Genomic DNA, 19,782 nt, shown 5'->3' on the forward strand with positions numbered 1-19,782 from the left:
TAAACAGTCATGTGTGTAAAAATGTACGTAGGCTTGGAAGAAAGAGGAAAAGGAGGATAGACAGTTAAATAAAGAAATAGAAAATTTTTTAAAAATAAAGTCTTTAAAGAGACAGTAAAAATAATATAAAAATAAGCCACATAAAGATGGATATAGCACAGAGAGTTTGGATTATACTGTCTTTGAGATTTTTAACTGGAGAGAGACATTTGATTGTAAAGGCTGCTGAGTTAAATTAAAAGGCATATTTTAAAAATATTTAGTTTTCAAAATTTATGTCTACAGATATGTTCTTTTGGAAAAGAGGTTCTTTCTGCTTTTGTTTCCAGAGAAGATGAGAACCTGTGGACGGCTTCCAGGCTCATATGGTTTGACTACCCAAGACTCCCTGAAAGGTCTCCAATGACACCACGGCCCAGATGATCCAACATCCAGAACAGCTTCAAGGCAATTGGCTCAGATAATGAATCCTCACAGACTATTCCAGTCAAGACTTAACTATAATCCTTAACTTTCTCAGGATCCCCACAAGAATTCAGCACCCTCTATCAGCAGGAAGTAGACTAGAAAACTATAACCACATTTCCAAAAAATGGATTATGGATGTTTGTCTTTGTTTAGGTTGTTGGTTACAAACTGTTATCGGTCATAGTCAATCTCTTTCTAAAAGAAGAAAGGGGAAATATGATATTGAAATGTAGGATATACCTATGATAGGATAAAAGGGTAGATTACTGAATCTACTTTTATAGAGCAACAACTTATTTAAAATATTTTACATTGCTATGGCTTTTAGTTTATTGATACAAATTTAAAGTTAATTTTGTTATACTATATATATATATATATATATATATATATATATATATTTCTACTATTGTTTAAGATATTATGTTTATACAGCTAATTTGTAATTGTAATAGATAATTAAGAAATACAGATTAATAATTAGTCATTTATGATAGTCAAACTTATAGTCATGTTAAGTTATCTAGGTATACATAGATATAATTCAATTAGTAGGTATTCTTCAAACACTTCCAAGACCTACAGAAAATGGCATTTAAAATGTTTTAAGAACTTTGACTTCCTGGACATTGAGACATATCTGCTCCTGGCAGCACCAATCTACTTCAGAGAAGATAATGGGCTTTGAAGGAACTCATTATGGAGTTTGCTTTCTTTGTGGCAAAACTTAGCCACTGGGCAAAAAAGTGTCCTTGTGTTGACTGCTTGATGATATGTTATATAAACTAGATATGAAGGATCCATGGGAAGGTGACTACTGAACTTTGCAAGGTCCTTCGGGTTCCTGCTTCTCTGAAGAAACTGCCAGACATTCTACAGGACACAGGAAGAAGCAACTAAGAGACTATAGACCTTTGGGCTGAAGATGGATGTCCCAACTTTGCAGAGGAACTTTGGATGACTGTCTAGGCAGCCAGCTGTCTTTGTCATTTTAGATTTTTTTGAAGTTGCTTATGATGTTCTTCCTGTTTAATTAGGTATATTTTATCCTTTTGAGGTCTTTGATGTAGTTGAAGACTAGATAGTTGTAATTATGGTTTTCCTTGTTTAGTGATAAGAGACAAGGTAGATATGAAACTTTAGACTCACAAATATAGGATAGAATATTTTCTTTAATTTTACAAAATATAAATATACTAGATATTATAACTGTAATTATTGTTTGTTAAATGTAATTTTACTATATTAAAGGTAAGACCTTTTTTAATTAAACAGAAAAGGGGAATGATGTGGGATAATGCTTTTGTACACTTGTTTAATAAAATGCTGATTGGCCAATAGCCAGGCAGAAAATATAGGCAGGATAAGCAGACAAAGAGAATTCTGGGAAGGGGAAGGTTGAGGCAGGAGATGCCAGCCCATAGTCCAAGGAGCAGCATGTAATGGCACACAGATAAAGCCACAAAACAGATGGTGACATATAGATTAGCAGAAATGGGTTGAGTTTAACTGTGAGAGCTAGTTGGTGGTAAGCCTGAGCTCATGGCCAAGCAGTTTTAATTAATATAAGCCTCTGTATGTTTACTTGGGTCTGAGCTGCTATGGACTGGGTGGAACACAGGGAAACTCTGGCTAAAAATTCTCCTCCTCAAACCTCCTTATTTTCAAGGAGAAATATTTTCAATGAGTTATGAGTGCTGGATATAACTTTAAAATTCTACTGTTATAATAAATATCTTCACTGAAAGATATTCACCTCTAAAATAAAGCCAATAAGCTTACAAAAGTAATGACCATAATATAGTCACACTACTCCTTATTAAAATGTTCCTCCATTTGCTACAGATGCACAGTTTGTGGTTGTGGAGAGGGGCAATTTATTTAATAATATTTTCACCCAACTACACATAATGTGATTTAATCAGTATATTATATACAAGTTCTCAATGTAAGACATCTCAAATGATCAAATAAATTATTAACAGTTTACAGTCACTGAACAGTTATAGAGGAAAGGGTAAGCTGAAACTAAGAGCCCTTATAAATCTCTCTATTTTCAACTGTGTCTATACACTAATATTCCAAAACAGCCTTTCAACAAACCACTGAGTAGTAGCTCTACTTGTAGTCTATAAAACCACAGATATTTTTATGATTTAATATTGGTAAATTCATGTTATTTGAGAATAAAACAGTTACTTCTTTTTCCCTTCCAAAATCTCTGCATCCTATTCAATAGTGAGCATATCACATATCCTTCAGTTCTACCTGTAAAACACAATCATAATCTGACCATCCTCCCATTATTGCTGTCCTGGTCTGTTTCAATAGTCTAGCTTTACCATCTATCTTCTCAATTCAGAAGCCAGGGCAGGGCTTACAAAATGAAATCCTGTTTTCTGGCTTTCCTATGCTAAAAGGTCTCTCTCTGTCCCACTCAAGGAATTAGAGGCAATTTTTGTAGACTGACCACATTCTCAAGCAGGCTAAGTAGCCTGTTCATATTAATGGGTTCTGGATCAACCTACCTTCATTTAATTCACAGTCTCTCAGCCACCCTCACAGATGCCCAGACTGAATCATTCTATCCCTAAATGAGAATTTGCAGAGCCTTACTCTGAAGTTCCTGTTTGGTTGCTTTTCTGCCTTATGTTTGTAACAACCTACAATTCTTTTGTTTTTTCTCTTCCTCACCTTGGCATCAAGACCCTCTTTGCCTTCTGTTATGTTCCTTTTCTAACTATGACAAAAGTGTGGGTTTGAGGAAAAGGGAGATTTGCACAGACATTTAACACTGCTTCCTGTTAAAGCTCAAAAATATAAAATTCCTCAAGTCAAAGGAGCTTTGGGTCCTAAGTTTAAATGAAAACAAATGCTTAAAAGATGAAGGGAAAATCAATTCAACATAGATATGCAACATCTCTACACAAATTTTGCCTGGTCACTTACATTTCTTTAGTTGGAAATGTGTAAAAGAATGAAGCAAATCAGATCCCAATGTCACCATTTATAAATATTCTTTCAAAACAACCCCAAATAACACTGAGGCAGTGTTTTGAGTAGTCATATGACTGGAAATTGGATTCAGTATGAATAAGAACTGATTTGAAGTAATTAATTGATTTAGGCTTACAAAAGCCATACAAAATCTACAAATATAATTGGAAAAATTCATATTTACATGTGGCAAGACAAGATACATGTGAAATGTTAACCTTAGCAAAAGAGAGTTCTGGAAGTAAGCAACAATTCCCCCACATTCCATATTTTTAATGCTTTTACTCACAAAAAATATGGCTTCAATTTCCTTTACATATTTGAAATAAGTTTACACATTACATTTAAAGATTATTCCATCTCTTATAGGAACATTTTTACTTCGTATTACACTATATTAGGACCCTAAGCTTATTGGAATCTGTCCCAGAAAAGCAAATTCTGTATTATTGAAAACAATATAATATGCAAAACTAGGAAATATTTTAAGTATCTTTATTAAAGCCACTGCTGTTACTACTTAATATATTGAGAGATCATCCCAAAGTATAAGTGAAGTGATGAATTTCATAGGACATCATAATTTCACTGGAGACTACCTGGCACAGAGGAATCTCCCAGAAGTCTATGGGAAGGACCCCAGCTTAGACTCCAAGCAATAGTGGATAAGTAGCCTGAACCGGCCATCTCCTTTGACCAGATTGGTGCCTGGCCCAATTGTCATCAGAAAAGCATCATCCAGCAACTGATGGAAGCAGATACAAAGACCCAGAGCCAGACATTAGGTGGAGTTCGGGAAACCTGTGGAAAAAGAGGAGAAAAGAGTGTAGGAACCAGAGAGGTCAAGGATACCACACAAGGCTCACACAACTAACCTGGACTCATATAGATCCTGGCAAAGACTGAATCAAGAACTAGGATCCTGCATGAGACTGACTTAGGCACTCTGCATATATGTTATAGTTGTGTAGCTTGGTCTTTTTATTGGGTCCCTAACAGCAGGGCAAAAGCTGTGTCTGATTCTTTTACCTGCTTCTGGAACTCAACTTCTCATACTGGGCTGCCTTTCCCAGCCTTGATACAAAGGGGAGGTGCTTAGTCTTATTGCAACTTGATATGCCATGTTTTATTGATACTTATGAGAGACTTGCCTTTTTCTGGATGGAGTCAGAAGAGAAGGGAGTTGGGGGAGTGGGAGTGGGGGAGAGAGACTGGGAGGAGGTATAGGGGAAAGGTACAGGGAGGGAAGGATGTGTGGGAGGCTGAGACAGGGATGTAAAATAAATAGATGAGCTAAAAACAGATAGAGACCTTCATTGTTGGAATGAAGGAGATCTACTACCTATCTTCCAGTGATATGTGGGCTCTGGGATTAGGATGAAGTCTGTTTCATTAATACTGCAGACACACTGGGAGAAAATTCAAAGTGAGGTTGGTTATTTGTGTATCTTTCTGGGTGTCTGTTATGTTTCTATGTATGTTCATCTCATCTCTTCTTTTCCTCCTCCATTTTGACCTTTGTGTGTATTTACATTAGAAGCAAAAGCCCACCTTTTTTAATATTAATTTTCTTTGTGTATCTTTTTTTTCTTTTTTTATTATTATATTTGTGTTTTAATTTTACACATCAGCCATGGGTTCCCCTGTCCTCCTCCCTCCTGCTCCCACTCCCCACCTTCCCCTCAGCCTCGCCCCTCCATTCCCATCTCCTCCAGGGCCAAGACTCCCCTGGGGATTCATTTAAACCTGGTGGATTCAGTACAGGCAGGTCCAGTCCCCTTCTTCCAGGCTGAACATGTGTCCTTGTGTAAGCCCAAGGTTCCAAACAGCCAGCTCATGCACCAAGGACAGGTCCTGGTTCCACAGCCTGGGAGCCTCCCAAACAGTTCAAGCTATTCAATTGTCTCACTTATCCAGAGGGCCTGCTCCCGCTGGGGGCTCCACAGCTGTTGGTTCATAATTCATGTACTTTCATTTGTTTGGCTATTTATCCCTGTGCTTTTTGCAATCTTGGTCTCAACAATTCACGCTCTTACAGTTCCTCCTCTTTCTCGACAATTGGACACCTGGAGCTCCACCTGGGACCTGGCTGAGGATCTCTGCATCCACTTCCATCAGTTATTGGATGAGAGTTCCATCACGACTGTTAGGGTGTTTGGCCATCTGATCACCAGACTAGGTCAGATCAGGCTTTCTCTTGACCATTGCCAGCAGTCTACAGAAGATATATCATTGTGGATTTCTGGGGACCTCTCCAGCACTCTGCCTATTCCTGTTCTCATGTGGTCTTCATTTATCATGGTCTGTTATTCCTTGTTCTCCCTTTCTGTTTTTTTTTTTTTTTTTTTTTGATCCATCTGGGATCTCCTGCTCCCCTAAGCTTTCTTTCCCTCAAATATTGCCCTTCATTACTCCTTAATAAATATAGAAGATGTGCCCTATCATTTGAAGTTTTATTATCATCATTACTGCCTATGTTCTGGCTGCTGGATTAGCAAATTACTTCTGAACTTGCTAACCAGAAATTTCCCCTTATAATTCACTTCTTCAACATCCTTTGCTCATGTACTACAGGAAGATCTCTGATCTAATCTCAGACTGCTTATGATAAGATACTAACTCAGACTCTAACAGACAACTGAAGAATCTCTATATACACTCTATTACTTCATGTAGATATAGCATGTGATACTCTATGTAAGGAGAGACAGTGGTTTACACTCTGTACATTGCAATATCAAAGTCTATGATATCACTATATGCACTCAAGAGCTAAATTAAAGATAAAGAACTTTGATAATTGAGCCAAGAAAACCACAAACACAGAACCTATTTACATGCTATTATTGAAGCTTTCCTCAGCCTTCCAAAACTTTCCTTACAGATGACATGGATTCCAACTGCCTGACAGTGTCTTCCTCACCTAATCTGCAGAGCACTGTACATAAAACAAGGTCTATGAAAGTAAAACTTACTCATTTTTAGCCATATTAAAGGTATAAAAGAGAACAAGGAGAAAGGAGAAAGTAATCAATCTTTAGACCAGTAATGACTCTGTCTCTATACTTAGTTTAATCTGGAAATACTTCGAAAACTGAAAAGAAACTGATTAATGACTTTTGGATCATTGTGGGAAAAGACATTCTTTACTTTTTAAAATTCATTGATTTTAGTTGTAAAAGAAAAATATGAATTGATAAAGATCCCAAAGGATAATCCCAGTAGTGTGGATCTTCACCTTCTAAACCTAGCTAAGTTAATATCTAGCCCACCCAAGTGGCTCTCTTTCATTTCTCCCATTTTCTGTTTTCTCATTCTTCATTTCTTCTCCCTTTCCTAGTTCTTACATTTCTCTTTTCACTCCTATACTGTTTCTCTCTTCCCTCTTTCTAAATCATTGTTTTCCTCACTGCTAAGATCTTCTCAATTATTTATTTTTCAGTGTTTCTTTCCTCATTTCTTTTCAAATTTTCCTTCACCTTTGTCTCTTTCTGCTTTCTCCATTTCTCAAAAAAAGAGTCCCTTTGCTCTTGCCAATCTAACATTTTACTCTTGTCCCAAAGAGAAGTAGAGTGTCTTTCAAAAAATAATCAGCATAAGCATATAAATCATTTGTCTTCCATGGAGTTTACTCAAGGAACTTTACCTGAATTCAGTCCTAATGGTTTAGGGTTTTAATATGTGCTATAATATGTTGCCATATGAGTAATTTTCTAGCATCTGCTAGAGATGAAATATCTTTTGAAAATTGTTCCAGTTTAATAAAATATCAGAAATGAGTAGAAATTGCATCTTCAGCTGACAGAGTTTAGAAGATATGGAAGAACCACAAAACTTAGTCTAGATTGTTTCTATAAATTTCTATCTTTCAATAGATTTTATTATACTATAAAGCAAATGCAGAGATGAATCTCCACTTCTCATTAAAATAGTGAATTTTTTATGACTATACATAATTGTAAACTTATGGTAAAACACTCAGATACCTGTTTTACTGGTAATTAATTTTAAAGCATCATTTTAGTAAAATAATTATTTAGAGATTTTTTAAATATTCAAACTAATGCTCAGCTTTAAAGAGAAATAAATTCATGGCAAATTTTACTATAATGTCAATGAAATATCTCTTAAGCAAGATTTAGATTTAAAAAATATTTCCATCCAAGTTCTAACTAGAATTCTTCTCAGTTTTGCCAGTTAGGAGCACAGGCCATGATGACTTGCCCATCAATGAAAGAGTTGCTTCAAATTTAAACTGACTTGTATAATTTATTTTTATTAAAGTTTTCATTGAAAACTAAAGCAAATTTTTGATTTTTAAATGACTAAAATTGGCTGCAATTGTAGTGATTCCAAATATGTCATGTAATTAATGATTAATTTACTGAAACACTAATTTTCAGAATTTTTTCCTTTGAAGCTTGCAGTCCTTTTTCAAAAACACCCATGTTTATAAACATGTAATATAGAAAAAATGTAGAGAAAAGAAGTGAATGCTTTCAGCAAGCTGCCTGGCTGCATTTTTGTCTTTTGTTTTCCTTCAAAAGATGAGACCATTTGCTGAGTGTAAATCTCCATGAAGAATGAACTATTGACAAATTCCAAATGGAATCAAAGTTTATCCCAAAGTAAATTACTCTTTAGTTTTATCTAGCTGCTAAGACAAGAAAGAAGACACAGATGTTCCAAACGTGAATATAACCATGAACTAATAGCATTATCTTATGATGGGCAAGTCACAAGAGCACAGGTCAGGAGAAATAACTAGTGAGCAGAGCATTTCTCCCCAGAGAATTCCAGTATAGTATTTCATAACATGAACTCCTTTCCTTTTCTTTGAAAACCCTACCTTTAAAGCAAAAAATAAAGTATATTAACAAAATTAATATTTTATCTTGAAAATTAGGAAAATAAAACTGTAGATTTTTTTCCTTATTATTAATAATTTCTTTCACTTAAACATATGAAATACTGAGAGTGTAAAGTAGGACCTGAGAAATATTTGATATATGTATGAGTATTTTCCCTGATTGATCTTTTCAACCCAATATACTCATGATAAATAATAAATAAATTCCTCAGGAAAAAATTCACTTTCTCATAGATTTCTTAAGATTAATGTAGAGTATCATTTCCCTCCACTTCTTGGAACTTACAAAGGCATTGCTGATGGTTAGGTTTCTATACCTGAATACCATTTTGGCATAGCATTATATCAAAGGCTTATCTAATGTATCTAATAATGACCATCTTCTTACTGGATTGAATTTTCATCAATGTCAAATGTAGAGCTCATAACATAATTGTAATTATTTCAATAGAAACTGATATAGTGTTTGGCCAGTTATACTTGTGTAGTTAGTAAAACATAAGGCATGGTGGTCATTTTAATTGGTCAATTTAACCTCAAGGCCTGTGTTTCTGAAGAAAACTGACTCTTCTTTTTTCCCAGAATCCATAAATCACCAACAGGTACTGAGCTACAGACAAGACTTAGTGAACCCCTCTCTACCAATTCTGGGATTTTGATTGACTTGCTCTTGTATAGGTATCAGGCATTCAGTCACAGCCCTTTAGTGGAAGTATACAACATTTCTGTCACATGCAGAAAAGACTATTTTGCTGTAGACATCAACCATGTCTGGATCTAACACTCTTTTTGCCTCCCCTTTGCACTGTGGTTTGTGAGCATTGGAGGAGGCATGGTATATGGAAATATAATTTTAAAATTCAATAAAAATAACCTCATTAAAGCAATTTTACACTGTTTCATTAACATATCTTTATTTTTCAAATGCACCAATATTTATCTTCAATCTACAAGGAGATGGGTGTGTTAAAGTTGTACTCCTGAAACACTTTTAAAATATTTCATATGATATCTGTCTGGACACACACAGAGACACATATACACTTTGGGATGGCTACATAAAATAATACTATGTCTTCCAACAGTTTCAGAAGCTACTCTATAAATGACAATATCTTCATAATTCAATTTTTCTGTTTTCCTCATTCTTAAATTTATGTTTATATCTGAAATACTTAGCAGTTATTTTATTGCATAAAAGACTTTGATGATTAGCTTTGCTGAAGACAGATCTCTCTTACACAGAAAGAGTATAGGACTCCTCCCAAATAGTGAACAATTAAAACATATTTTATCAAAATTGTAATCATTAACTGTGGGAGACTTAGATTTCAATTAATGGGGCATGCATTTTTCTGATTTATTCTTACTCAGGAAAGTCACTCATTTTCTTAGTGTCTTTGTTTTATTCAAAGTGTGTTTGTTTCATTCACCAAAACATTTACAACATAGCCTCCTTAATTCCTGCTGTGAAGGAAAAAATAACTTAGCAGGTTTTTTTTTAAATTTTCATTAAATTGAAAATGTTTTAGGGTTGGATTGCATTTAGGGTTGTTTAAATAGAATCTAATTTGGCAGCAACTAAATTTGCAGAAAAATGTTCCAATAGCAATAAATAATTAAAATAATGCTTTCTACTTGTTAATTAAAGTGTAAAATGCCACCCCTAGCCTTCCTCCTTGTCATTATTCACTAATTCTAATCAACCAAATAGAGGTGGTTAGAATTAATCTGGTACAGAACTGTTGTTATTAATACTTGTTGAAGATATTATTTCATTATGCATCTGTGCACAAAAAGAGAATAACAGAAAAGCATTTCTTGGTAAAATAAAGAAATCTTATAGTAAAACTCTAGCACTGGAACATGAGTCTTTTTTTTTTTTTGAAGATCTATCCATATCCTAAATTAAAATTGCCAAATAAATTTTATATGAAAAACATGACAGTGCTGAGACTTACAAACATATTTTATTTCTCGAGAAACTCAAGTAAAGGATAGTATTAATATTACTGTAACTCCTAAAGCTTTTTAATTGTTTGGTTGGGTGATTGATTGGTTAGTTTACTGTTGTTGTTGTTGAGATAGGGTCTAACTATATAGCTTTGGCTGTAGTGAACTCATGGAGACAAGGCTAGCTCAAATTCTCAGTTCATTCTCAGGATCACCAGAGTCTTTATTATTTTATGGAATGAAGTGGATTTAGAAATTAACCAGTAGACAACAAAAATTCCATATTAGCATATGTTACAAATGATACATATTTTGTTAGTGAATGCTCAAATCATAATTGATCTTTAGGGTCTTAAACTTGAAGCAAATGGGAGACTTATTATAACTTCCATTCATAAATTTCTTAACTTTTGGTCTTTCTTACAGGAAATTATGTGATAGCATGCTGAGTTAATTCATGCAGTCATATGTTTCAATTTTCCACAACTTCTCCACAGAAGACTTCCATGAGCCTCAGTATTCCATTTGATGTCTGAAAATTCTTGAGAAAATTTTAACAAATGTATCTTTTTGTGGTTTTGAATATCAAACATCTAAAGACGAGTTATCTTTTGGGGCTGGACACTTGATTGTGGACTCCATAGGAAGGGGGATTTTATTTTTCTTGGGTTTTGTTTGTTTGTTTGTTTGTTGTTTGTTTTTCCTTTTTCAGTGTGTGATATACAACAGCATTATTTCTCTATTATAATTTGATTGCTTTCTGTTCTGTGCTGGATAGTTTTATGCCTCTAGGTACAAGCTAAAGCCATCTGAGAGGAGGGAACCTCAATTAAGAAAATACCTCTACAAGATCTGGCTTTAGACATATTTTTTAGATGTGGTGGGCCCAGCCCATTGTGGGTGGTGCCTTCCCTGGGCTGGGGTGCTTCAGGGTTCTATAAGAAAGCAAACCAAGCAAGCCATAGGGAGTAAGTGAGTAAGCCGCACTCCTCCATGGCCTCTGCATCAGCCCCTGCCTCCATATTCCTTCCCTGTATGAGTTCCTGCCTTGACTTCTTCCTTTGATGATTGTAATGGAAGCATAAGACAATTAAATCCTTCCTCTCCAAGTTGCTTTGGTCACAGTGTTTTATTACAGCAATGGTAACTATAACTAAGACAACTTCTATCTGCTTATCTTGTGTGTTTATCTTATAATAAAGATCTGTGTGTGTTCCTTCAGAATATACCTGGGCAGCACAGGTTATCTCTTCCTTTTAAGATTCTCAATTCTATTTTGCATCATAAAGGTAATGTTTAAAGTTCTAAGCAGATGGACATAAATAGTGCCTCCTAGGGATTGTCATAAAATTTATATTTTGCATTTCCCCTTATAGGCAAAAGCACCCAGTCTGTAGCACACTTACGCCCTGTTCACCATGGACCTATTTTTCATCCCTAATATTTTATCATATAATTCATATTAACTAATGTATTCACAAGATATGTTTTTGTTTAGTTTAGGGTATTTTCTGAATCTATATTACACTAAGAGTTCCATCCAAATTCTACTGTGCTTCCGTACCTATTCCTTTTAAGTGATGGACAATATTCCATAGCATGGATGTACCACAGATCAATCATTAACTTACCATAGAACACTTTGATCATTTCAGCCTAGGTTATAATAAAGCTGTTTTAAGCAATCACCTGAACATACTGATGTCAACATGTACTTTTAACTTAATTCTTAATTCCCTGAGAATTCTCTAGGAAACATACAGAAGTGTAATAACAAAATCATATTTTCAGTGTATATTTACTTGTTTTATAAAACTACCCAGCCATCTTGCATAATAATTTCAACCCTGGGTATTATTCCTGACAAGATTTGGCAACATATGGTATTATTTTGTTCTATTTTCACTGCTTCAACAGGTGTATGCTGACTTGTTCACCATCTTCGTAGTATCCAATGAAGGTGAATGCAGCTCATCTGTTATTTTTAATGACATATCTTCAATAAAACACCTCACCAGTGTGACCCTAATTAAAATTAGAGGGTTTTCTGTTGAATTATGAGTTCATTATATGTCACTTGCTATAATTATTTGAATTTTTCACCTCAAAATTTTCAGAATGTATCTGCACTATTTTACTCTCCTTTTAGAGAAAAGTGTGTCACTTTTGATAAGGTTGCATATATTTTATCTCATGGATAATGTTCTTATCATAATGAAAATAATACACATTTTACTCATAATAATATGGATGAAGCACAGATACATTGTACTAAATGAAATAATTCTTTTAGAGAAGGCAAACATTGCATTACCTCACTCACATATGGAATGTAAAAATTATGAGTGTCCAGTTCAGATTCTGCATCTTTCAAGATCTTACTATTTATGTTACCTTTAGGGCTTTAGACAGTATTATGGAATGCAGGGATTTCATCTTTCTGGTATAGTAACAGTAACCATTATTTTTATTTTTAGAAAACAATATAATTTACTGAACATCTTGATGTAAACTAATATTTCAATTATATAATTTTTCTCCTGTTTTAAACCAATGAAGGTAATATTTATGTAAGCAAAATGTACCTATATTAGCTATGTTGAGACTGAGGAGTTTTCACAAGTATATTAAACTTTGCTTTCATTTGTATAATCAGGAAATAGAACATTTTTCTTTCATAACTTTATTTCTTGTGCAGTTTCAAAGGAAAAACCCCTCCAGATGGTGCCAATTAGTTTTTAAAAAATTTACTTTTAATCTATTATTGAAAATAGATTTTTTTTTCATAAAATATATTCTGATTACAGTTCCTCCCACTTTTCACAGTTCTTCCCCCCTCCCCTGTCATCCAGGTCCACCACCTTTCTGTCTTGCATTAAAAAACAATTGGACATATAAGGAATAATAATATATATTATAATATAATTTAATTTTATATTATATTATATAGTGTTAACACAAAAAAACAAACACATCAGAATAGGACAAAAAAAAACAAATAGAAGAAGAAAAGGATCCCAAGAAAAGGATCATGAGACATATAAACCAGAGAGCCACTCATTCACACACTGAGGAATCCCGTAAAGACACAAGATGAGAAGCCATAATATGGACACAAAGGAACTGTAGGGTAGCAACAGAAAATAAATAAATATTTATTTATTTACTGATAACATAATATATATATATATATATGATTGTAAAAAGAAGAAAAAGAGAAAGACATGACATAACGTTCTGAGACAAGGTATCCCCGAGGATGTCACTGAGTTTGCTTTCTGTTGGGTTTATACTACTGGCCATGTAGCCTATCCTTAAAAGCAGTTTGATTTCCCAGTGAAACTCCTTTAGAGAATACTAAATTTTCATCTGCAAGTGATTATCAGTTGGAAAGAGCTTTTGGATTAGGAATGGGGGCATGTGTTCACTTCTCCTTCAGCTCTAAGACCCATCTGGTGCAGACCTATGCAGGCTCTATGCATGCCGCTATAGTCTCTGTGAGTTCATATGCTCACCTACCTTGTTGTGTTTAGAAAGCCTTGTTTCTTTGGTGTCCACCATTCCTCTGGTTCTTAAACTTTGTAGAATTTCTGAAAAATATCTCATGTATTTCTGTCAGGCTGTTTTAATAAGCAAGTGTTTAGAATAATCATTTGAATAGGATCTATTGTGAACATCAACCACTATTGATCCACTGAGCTTACTGTTTCAGATGGTTCTAGATTTTTATGTTTGTTATGGACAAGAATCTGACATACACTATTCACTGAAGAGAGTCACAGCTCAATATGGTGGGTATGTCCTTAAGTGTATTAAACATGGCCAAAATTTCCTGCATTATTTTACTTCAAGTATATATAAAATGTATATGTATATGAGGTCACAAAAATAAACCTAACACTGACTGTTTTCACAGATTCTTCTTACTATCCTCTATGTAGGAATTTTGTTGTAATTTCTGACACCATTAAAGATGTCATTGCTATCTGGGTATCAAGTCTTCTTGCTTATTTGTTTTCAAAAGATAAACTCCTTCCAGTATAGTCATGCTGATAATCAATGGTTAATATCCAAGAATGTAAATAGGAAAATGGTTTTGTGAATTAGGTGTTTTTGTACAAGGCTAGAAGTCAGACACCCTTGAAAGAATGGTTTGGGGCCACACAATACTGAAGAATTTCTAGCAAATCCTTGTGACTGAATGTAACCTTGGTCACTAAGAAAGGAAGCAACTCTCTTCCATACTATGGGCAGATCAAAGTTGGCAAGCCATTTTGTGGAGGAGTTAGGCACATTGGGAGTATATGCAGTCATGGTGCTCAAGCTTAAGTGTGCTGTGTATTTTGAGTTGCTAGATAACCTTTAGGCTTGAGCAGGCAATGGCTGAGGAACAAACATAATAAATGAATCACTGCACTAGACGTCTTACTCCAGCTTGGCAGTCAGCAAGGAGATCAGAGTCCACTATGAGGAGGCTGCAGCAAGGTAAAGAACAGGGGCAAGGTGACCCTGGGGGTCTGTATTTTTTGAGAGCACTCCAGACTCACACCATGCTTTCTGAAGAGGGAATGTGGCCAAAAGAAGCAGTTTCACTACCAAGAAAATAATGGGAGGTGAATTGGAATTGGCACAGAATAAGACTCAACTCACTGTTTATTAGACATGATCTATTTTGTTCATATGAGAGATGTTGGAAAGGACTTGTATATCAATTATCAAGAATTATTCAGATGATGAGGGTGTGATTTTGTTTAGGCTTCTTTATTGAAATATCAGCAGCATGTCCAGCAGGAGTGGTAGTCTAACAGAAAATCAAGGAGAGAATTACAAGGAAAAAAATCACAGATCAATACAACCCATGAAGATGATGGAATATCTTTAAAAGATAAAATTAAATTCTATGATAAATAGAAAGGATAGTATGTTCCAGTTAAGTCAGGTTTATAGCAAGAAAGTTGAGTTAGCACTATAAACATAGAATTGGTAAACTTTACCATATTACTAAGAAGCAAAGGAAAACATATAAACAGCAGAATAACAAAAATGGTAAAATTCACAATCATCTGGGGTGGTGGTGCATGCCCTTAATTCCAAAAAGCTGTGAGTTTTTGACCAATCTGATTCACATAGGGAGTTACAGGCCAGCCAGAGCTACATAGTGAGATCATACCTAGGAAAAAAATTAACCACCATTGTCTCCTTATAAAATCTCTCCACAGACTAAAATAGAAGGAAACTCTGAAAAGGCAAAGGGCATAAAAAGCAAAACAAAATGAGCAAATAACAAATCTCACATATGTTTTATGGTTAACAGAATTCTAAGATTGGGACCAAGGAAGTAAAGATCTCATCCTCATTACTCAGTACCAATCTATAATTTGTAGCTACTATAAACAGGTGGGAAAAAGAAATGACGATAGAGTAGAAAGAAAATAAAATTATCATCGTGCATAGAAAAATTAGTAGGATATTCCAAAAGAAACCAATACAATATAAGAATCATGTAAAAACATTAACTGATATTTCTAAATATGGGAAACAATAAGAATTGACTTATAAAATAATTCAATCTATGAAGAAAAATATGAGGTATCCTTAGAGATAGTGTTCAAATGCCTAGAACTAGGTTCATTTATAATAGCAAAATAATTAGAAACAACCTAGGAATCTCAAAAACAGTTAGTTCCAGCTTTCTGTAGCAGTGACCACAGTTACCTCACCACTAATATCCTGAGCTTGAAACCAGGTGAAAATGTCCACTCTGTTTCCCCTCTCTTTTCCTGACATTGACATCATGTGATATATGCTGACTTCCTCCAAGTCAATTTGGAACCTTCAGTTTAACCATACAATTCATCATCTGTAGTGAGTACCCATCCCAGCATTGGCCTGGAAGTTCCAAACCCCAATGAGGCTTCGGTAATGGTCAAGCCCATAAGGCGGGGCTGAGGGAGGAAGCTGTGGACACAGGATCAAGAGGAGAGGTGTCTCTTGGTTCTGGGACCCTGGATGCTGGAGGTAGACCGAGAGAACACCACCAGACTGCACCATATCTTTGCCAGACACTACAACTTATCCCTTCATTTGTAAGTTACCCCACAAAATAAACCTCCCTTTTAACTATGTGGAGTGGCTTTAATAATTTCACCAATATCTGGCACCCAAAGTGGGACATGAACCCACAACCCTGGGATTAAGAGTCCCATGCTCTACCAACTGAGCTAGCCGGACATATGAGTATTTAATGGATAGAACACTAACTCTCCAGAGTGAAGTTGTAGCTACTCAGACGCTATATAAGGAAGAAAAATTATCATTAATGGATAAGATAAGGTCAATGGAATCATGTGTTTCAGAAGAACATAAAAATTTCCATGATTCCATGAAAAATCTACAAGCCCTGGGGGAAACTCTCAATAAACATGACAAGGGAACTAATAAGCAGAAGGGCAAGACCATATAGGTTGTAACATCTCCAAATGGCTCTCATACAATGGCTTATCCTGTTATCATCCATGAGAAGCCAGCAGATGACACATACCCCAAGCCATACACGACATACACATTGCAAACAATTTCAGCAAAGGACTTTAAAAATATAAAGGAAGCAGTAGTTATATATGGGATACACTCCACATACATAAAACAGATGTTAAATTCGTGGTCTACCTCACATAGAATCATTCCAGATGACTGGCATTAGTTAATTTCAGCTGTTCTGGAATATAGCCAGCAGTTACAGTGGAAAAGCTGGTTGAGAGAAGAGGCAAGAAATTTAGAACAACAAGGTAAACTCAGAGGTTTTGAGATCTCCCAAGATCAAATACTTGGTGAGTGGTGTTTTGCTGACAGGAATGTATAAGCCATTTATGATGAGCATACAATGACCCTATGCCGTACAGTAGCTCTAAATGCTTGGGGAAAAATTCCAGAACCTGGAAAAGCAACTGAGGTATACACAAAGATATTTCAGGGACCACACGAACCCTTCATTGATTTTTTACAAAGGCTGAACACAGCTATTTCAAAAGCTATGTCAGATAAAGAATTAAGAAAAATATTAACTGAGTCCTTGGCATTCGACAATGCTAATGCAGAATGCAAAAGAATACTTACACCATTAAAGATCAGATCAGCTCCTTTGGAAGAATTGATTCAGTATACTAAAGGTGTTGAGTCTCTTAACTACAGCAATGAGGCTTGGATAGGAGAGACAAATCCCAGAGGTGAAAGAAGGACACGTGGTACCCAATGACCCAATATTTTAAATGTGGTACACCAGGTCATATAAGTAAAAATTGTACATGGGGTAATCCTAGAAGTAATATTCCTTCTAGGAATAGCCTAAACAGGAGACCCCAACCACCTCCTGGATTATGTAGATGTGGCAAAGGCCGGCATTGGACCAGTGAGTGCAGATCAAAAATAGATTTACGAGGCAACCCTTTAGTAGCGGGAAACGCCTCAGGGGGCCTCTTGCAGGTCCCCAAATCAAATGTGGTAAAAAACATTCCCAGCCACTGTGGAAGACATTCCTCTCCAGGACAACTGAATAAACCAATGCCTAATGTAAAAACCGATACTGCAATGGATGATAAAACAGCTCTGATAGATGAATCACAGTTTACAAAGAACACAATAAAACATATATTTTGGCAGACTTCCATAAATGAACAAACACCAAAGCTTAGAATTCGAATTAATGGCTTGGTTCTGGAGGGCCTGGTAGACACAGGTGCAAATGTGACTATAATTACACCAAAATCATGGCATCAGAATTGGCCTCTTCAAGATGGAGATGGCCAACTTTTAGGAACTGGCATCCTATCTCAGATAAAACAGAGCTCGAGATGGGTTGAATGCATAGGGCCAGAAGGACAGAGAGGAAGGCTGAAGCCATATGTAGCAAATGTACAGTAAAAGGACAATGAATTTAAATTGTGACAATACACAAAATATCTTTAACAGAGGTAGGAATATATAGTGCAATATGCAATATGATAATAATTGTATGCAGTATGCAGAATATCTTAAACAGAAGTAGAACATACATACAGTATGACAGATATAAATTTGCAATTGTATCAATGTACAAATATTTCAAATGAGAGTAAAAATATAACAAACATAGTTCTGTATTTGTATCAATATACAAATTATCTTAAATAAGAATATAAAAAGTTTATATTTGTATCAACATATGAGAATTCATAACAGTACAAATTACAGTGCAAATTATGTAAGGCTGCTATATTACTTAATTTGTTTACTAATGTATATGATAGTCTACCATAATATCTTATACCTATCCATTCCATTTCTTCTTTTCCCTTTATTTATTTTTTGAGACATATTTTCTTTCCTTAAGGAGAGTACTGAGTTTAACAGTTTCTTCCACTCCCAACCCTAGAACCACTATCCATAACCCTGAGAAATATGAAACCTTAGGGAGAAGGGACATAATTTTCTTAGAATTGCTTCCTGCTGTTTAGGGGACGATGGTATCTCTGTTGGGTATTGTGAGAAAGCTCAGATAGTTAAATCTCAGTTAGACTAACTGTAGGTTCTGCACCAAAAAAAGTAACGGGTAAGATTGTCTGAAATTCTGGCAAGAAGTGTAGTATGATGATGATTACCATGGCATCATTCTGGATTGGGTAGAGTTGTTGTTATTGGAGCCCCATCTTCCTTCTGGAGACTTCAGAGATTCCTATTGGAAAAACTTATTTTTTATCAGAATGGAAGGTTTGGATTTAAAGATGTCATGACATGTAAGAAAGGATTCTGAGAAATAAAGAGTAAGCATGGAGAGAATTAGAATCTTGAAGACAACGGTCCCTTATAATTGGTTTCCTTCTGTCTCACACCAGAGGGCTCTTCTGATATGGGACTGAAGAATCTTTCAACCTTTTCTTTTATCATTATGCTTGAGTTTAGAGAAGGAGTAAGCCAATTCCATCTCCAAAGCAAGCTTGGTTTATAATTGAAGTGGAACCACAACTATTCTAGATTGATAGAGATATAGATGTTAGACAGTGATATTTTACCCTGTGTAGATTGGTACCAATAGATTCTTTCTTTCTGCTGTAAACATCTGGATATCCAAGGCCTTATGATTTCTGGAAGATGGGTATTCCCATTATCCTGGAAAGACAAAATCAGAACCCTACCCCAACCTTTAATTGTTAAATTTTTCTTACAACCTAAAGAGATGTCACATCGGTGCATGATCTTTTACTTCTCATCAAGGGGTTTCTCCTGTTCGAATCAAATTTCTATTAAATTTGTTGGATTCTATAGCTTTTCTTCTCCCACAGAAACAAAAGCAAAACCCCTTCCCCAAAGTAGGACATATCCAGGTTTCCATTCTGAGGTCAACACATCTTTGAAATAAACCGGTTGGTTTAGCTCAGGAGTTTTGTCTGTTGTTCAATGTCTCTCTGCAGCTATTGTTCCTTTCTCATCAGCATTGAGAAAATTCAAGGTTAATAAAG

The 19,782-nt window shown here is 35.2% G+C and overlaps 1 protein-coding gene across 1 annotated transcript in view; it reads left to right on the top strand.

Annotated features, from left to right (window-relative positions):
* The first annotated feature begins 13,698 nt into the window (after positions 1 to 13,698).
* LOC118586931 (lysosome-associated membrane glycoprotein 1-like) overlaps positions 13,699 to 19,782 on the top strand; it is a 194,645-nt gene continuing 188,561 nt past the window's right edge. The window contains 2 exon segments of the mRNA XM_036192387.1: positions 13,699 to 13,785; positions 14,709 to 14,773. Of these exon segments, the coding sequence (XP_036048280.1) occupies positions 13,699 to 13,785; positions 14,709 to 14,773 (152 nt within the window).

Source organism: Onychomys torridus, chromosome 7 (genome assembly GCF_903995425.1).
Source record: "Onychomys torridus chromosome 7, mOncTor1.1, whole genome shotgun sequence".
Classification (NCBI taxonomy): domain Eukaryota; kingdom Metazoa; phylum Chordata; class Mammalia; order Rodentia; family Cricetidae; genus Onychomys; species Onychomys torridus.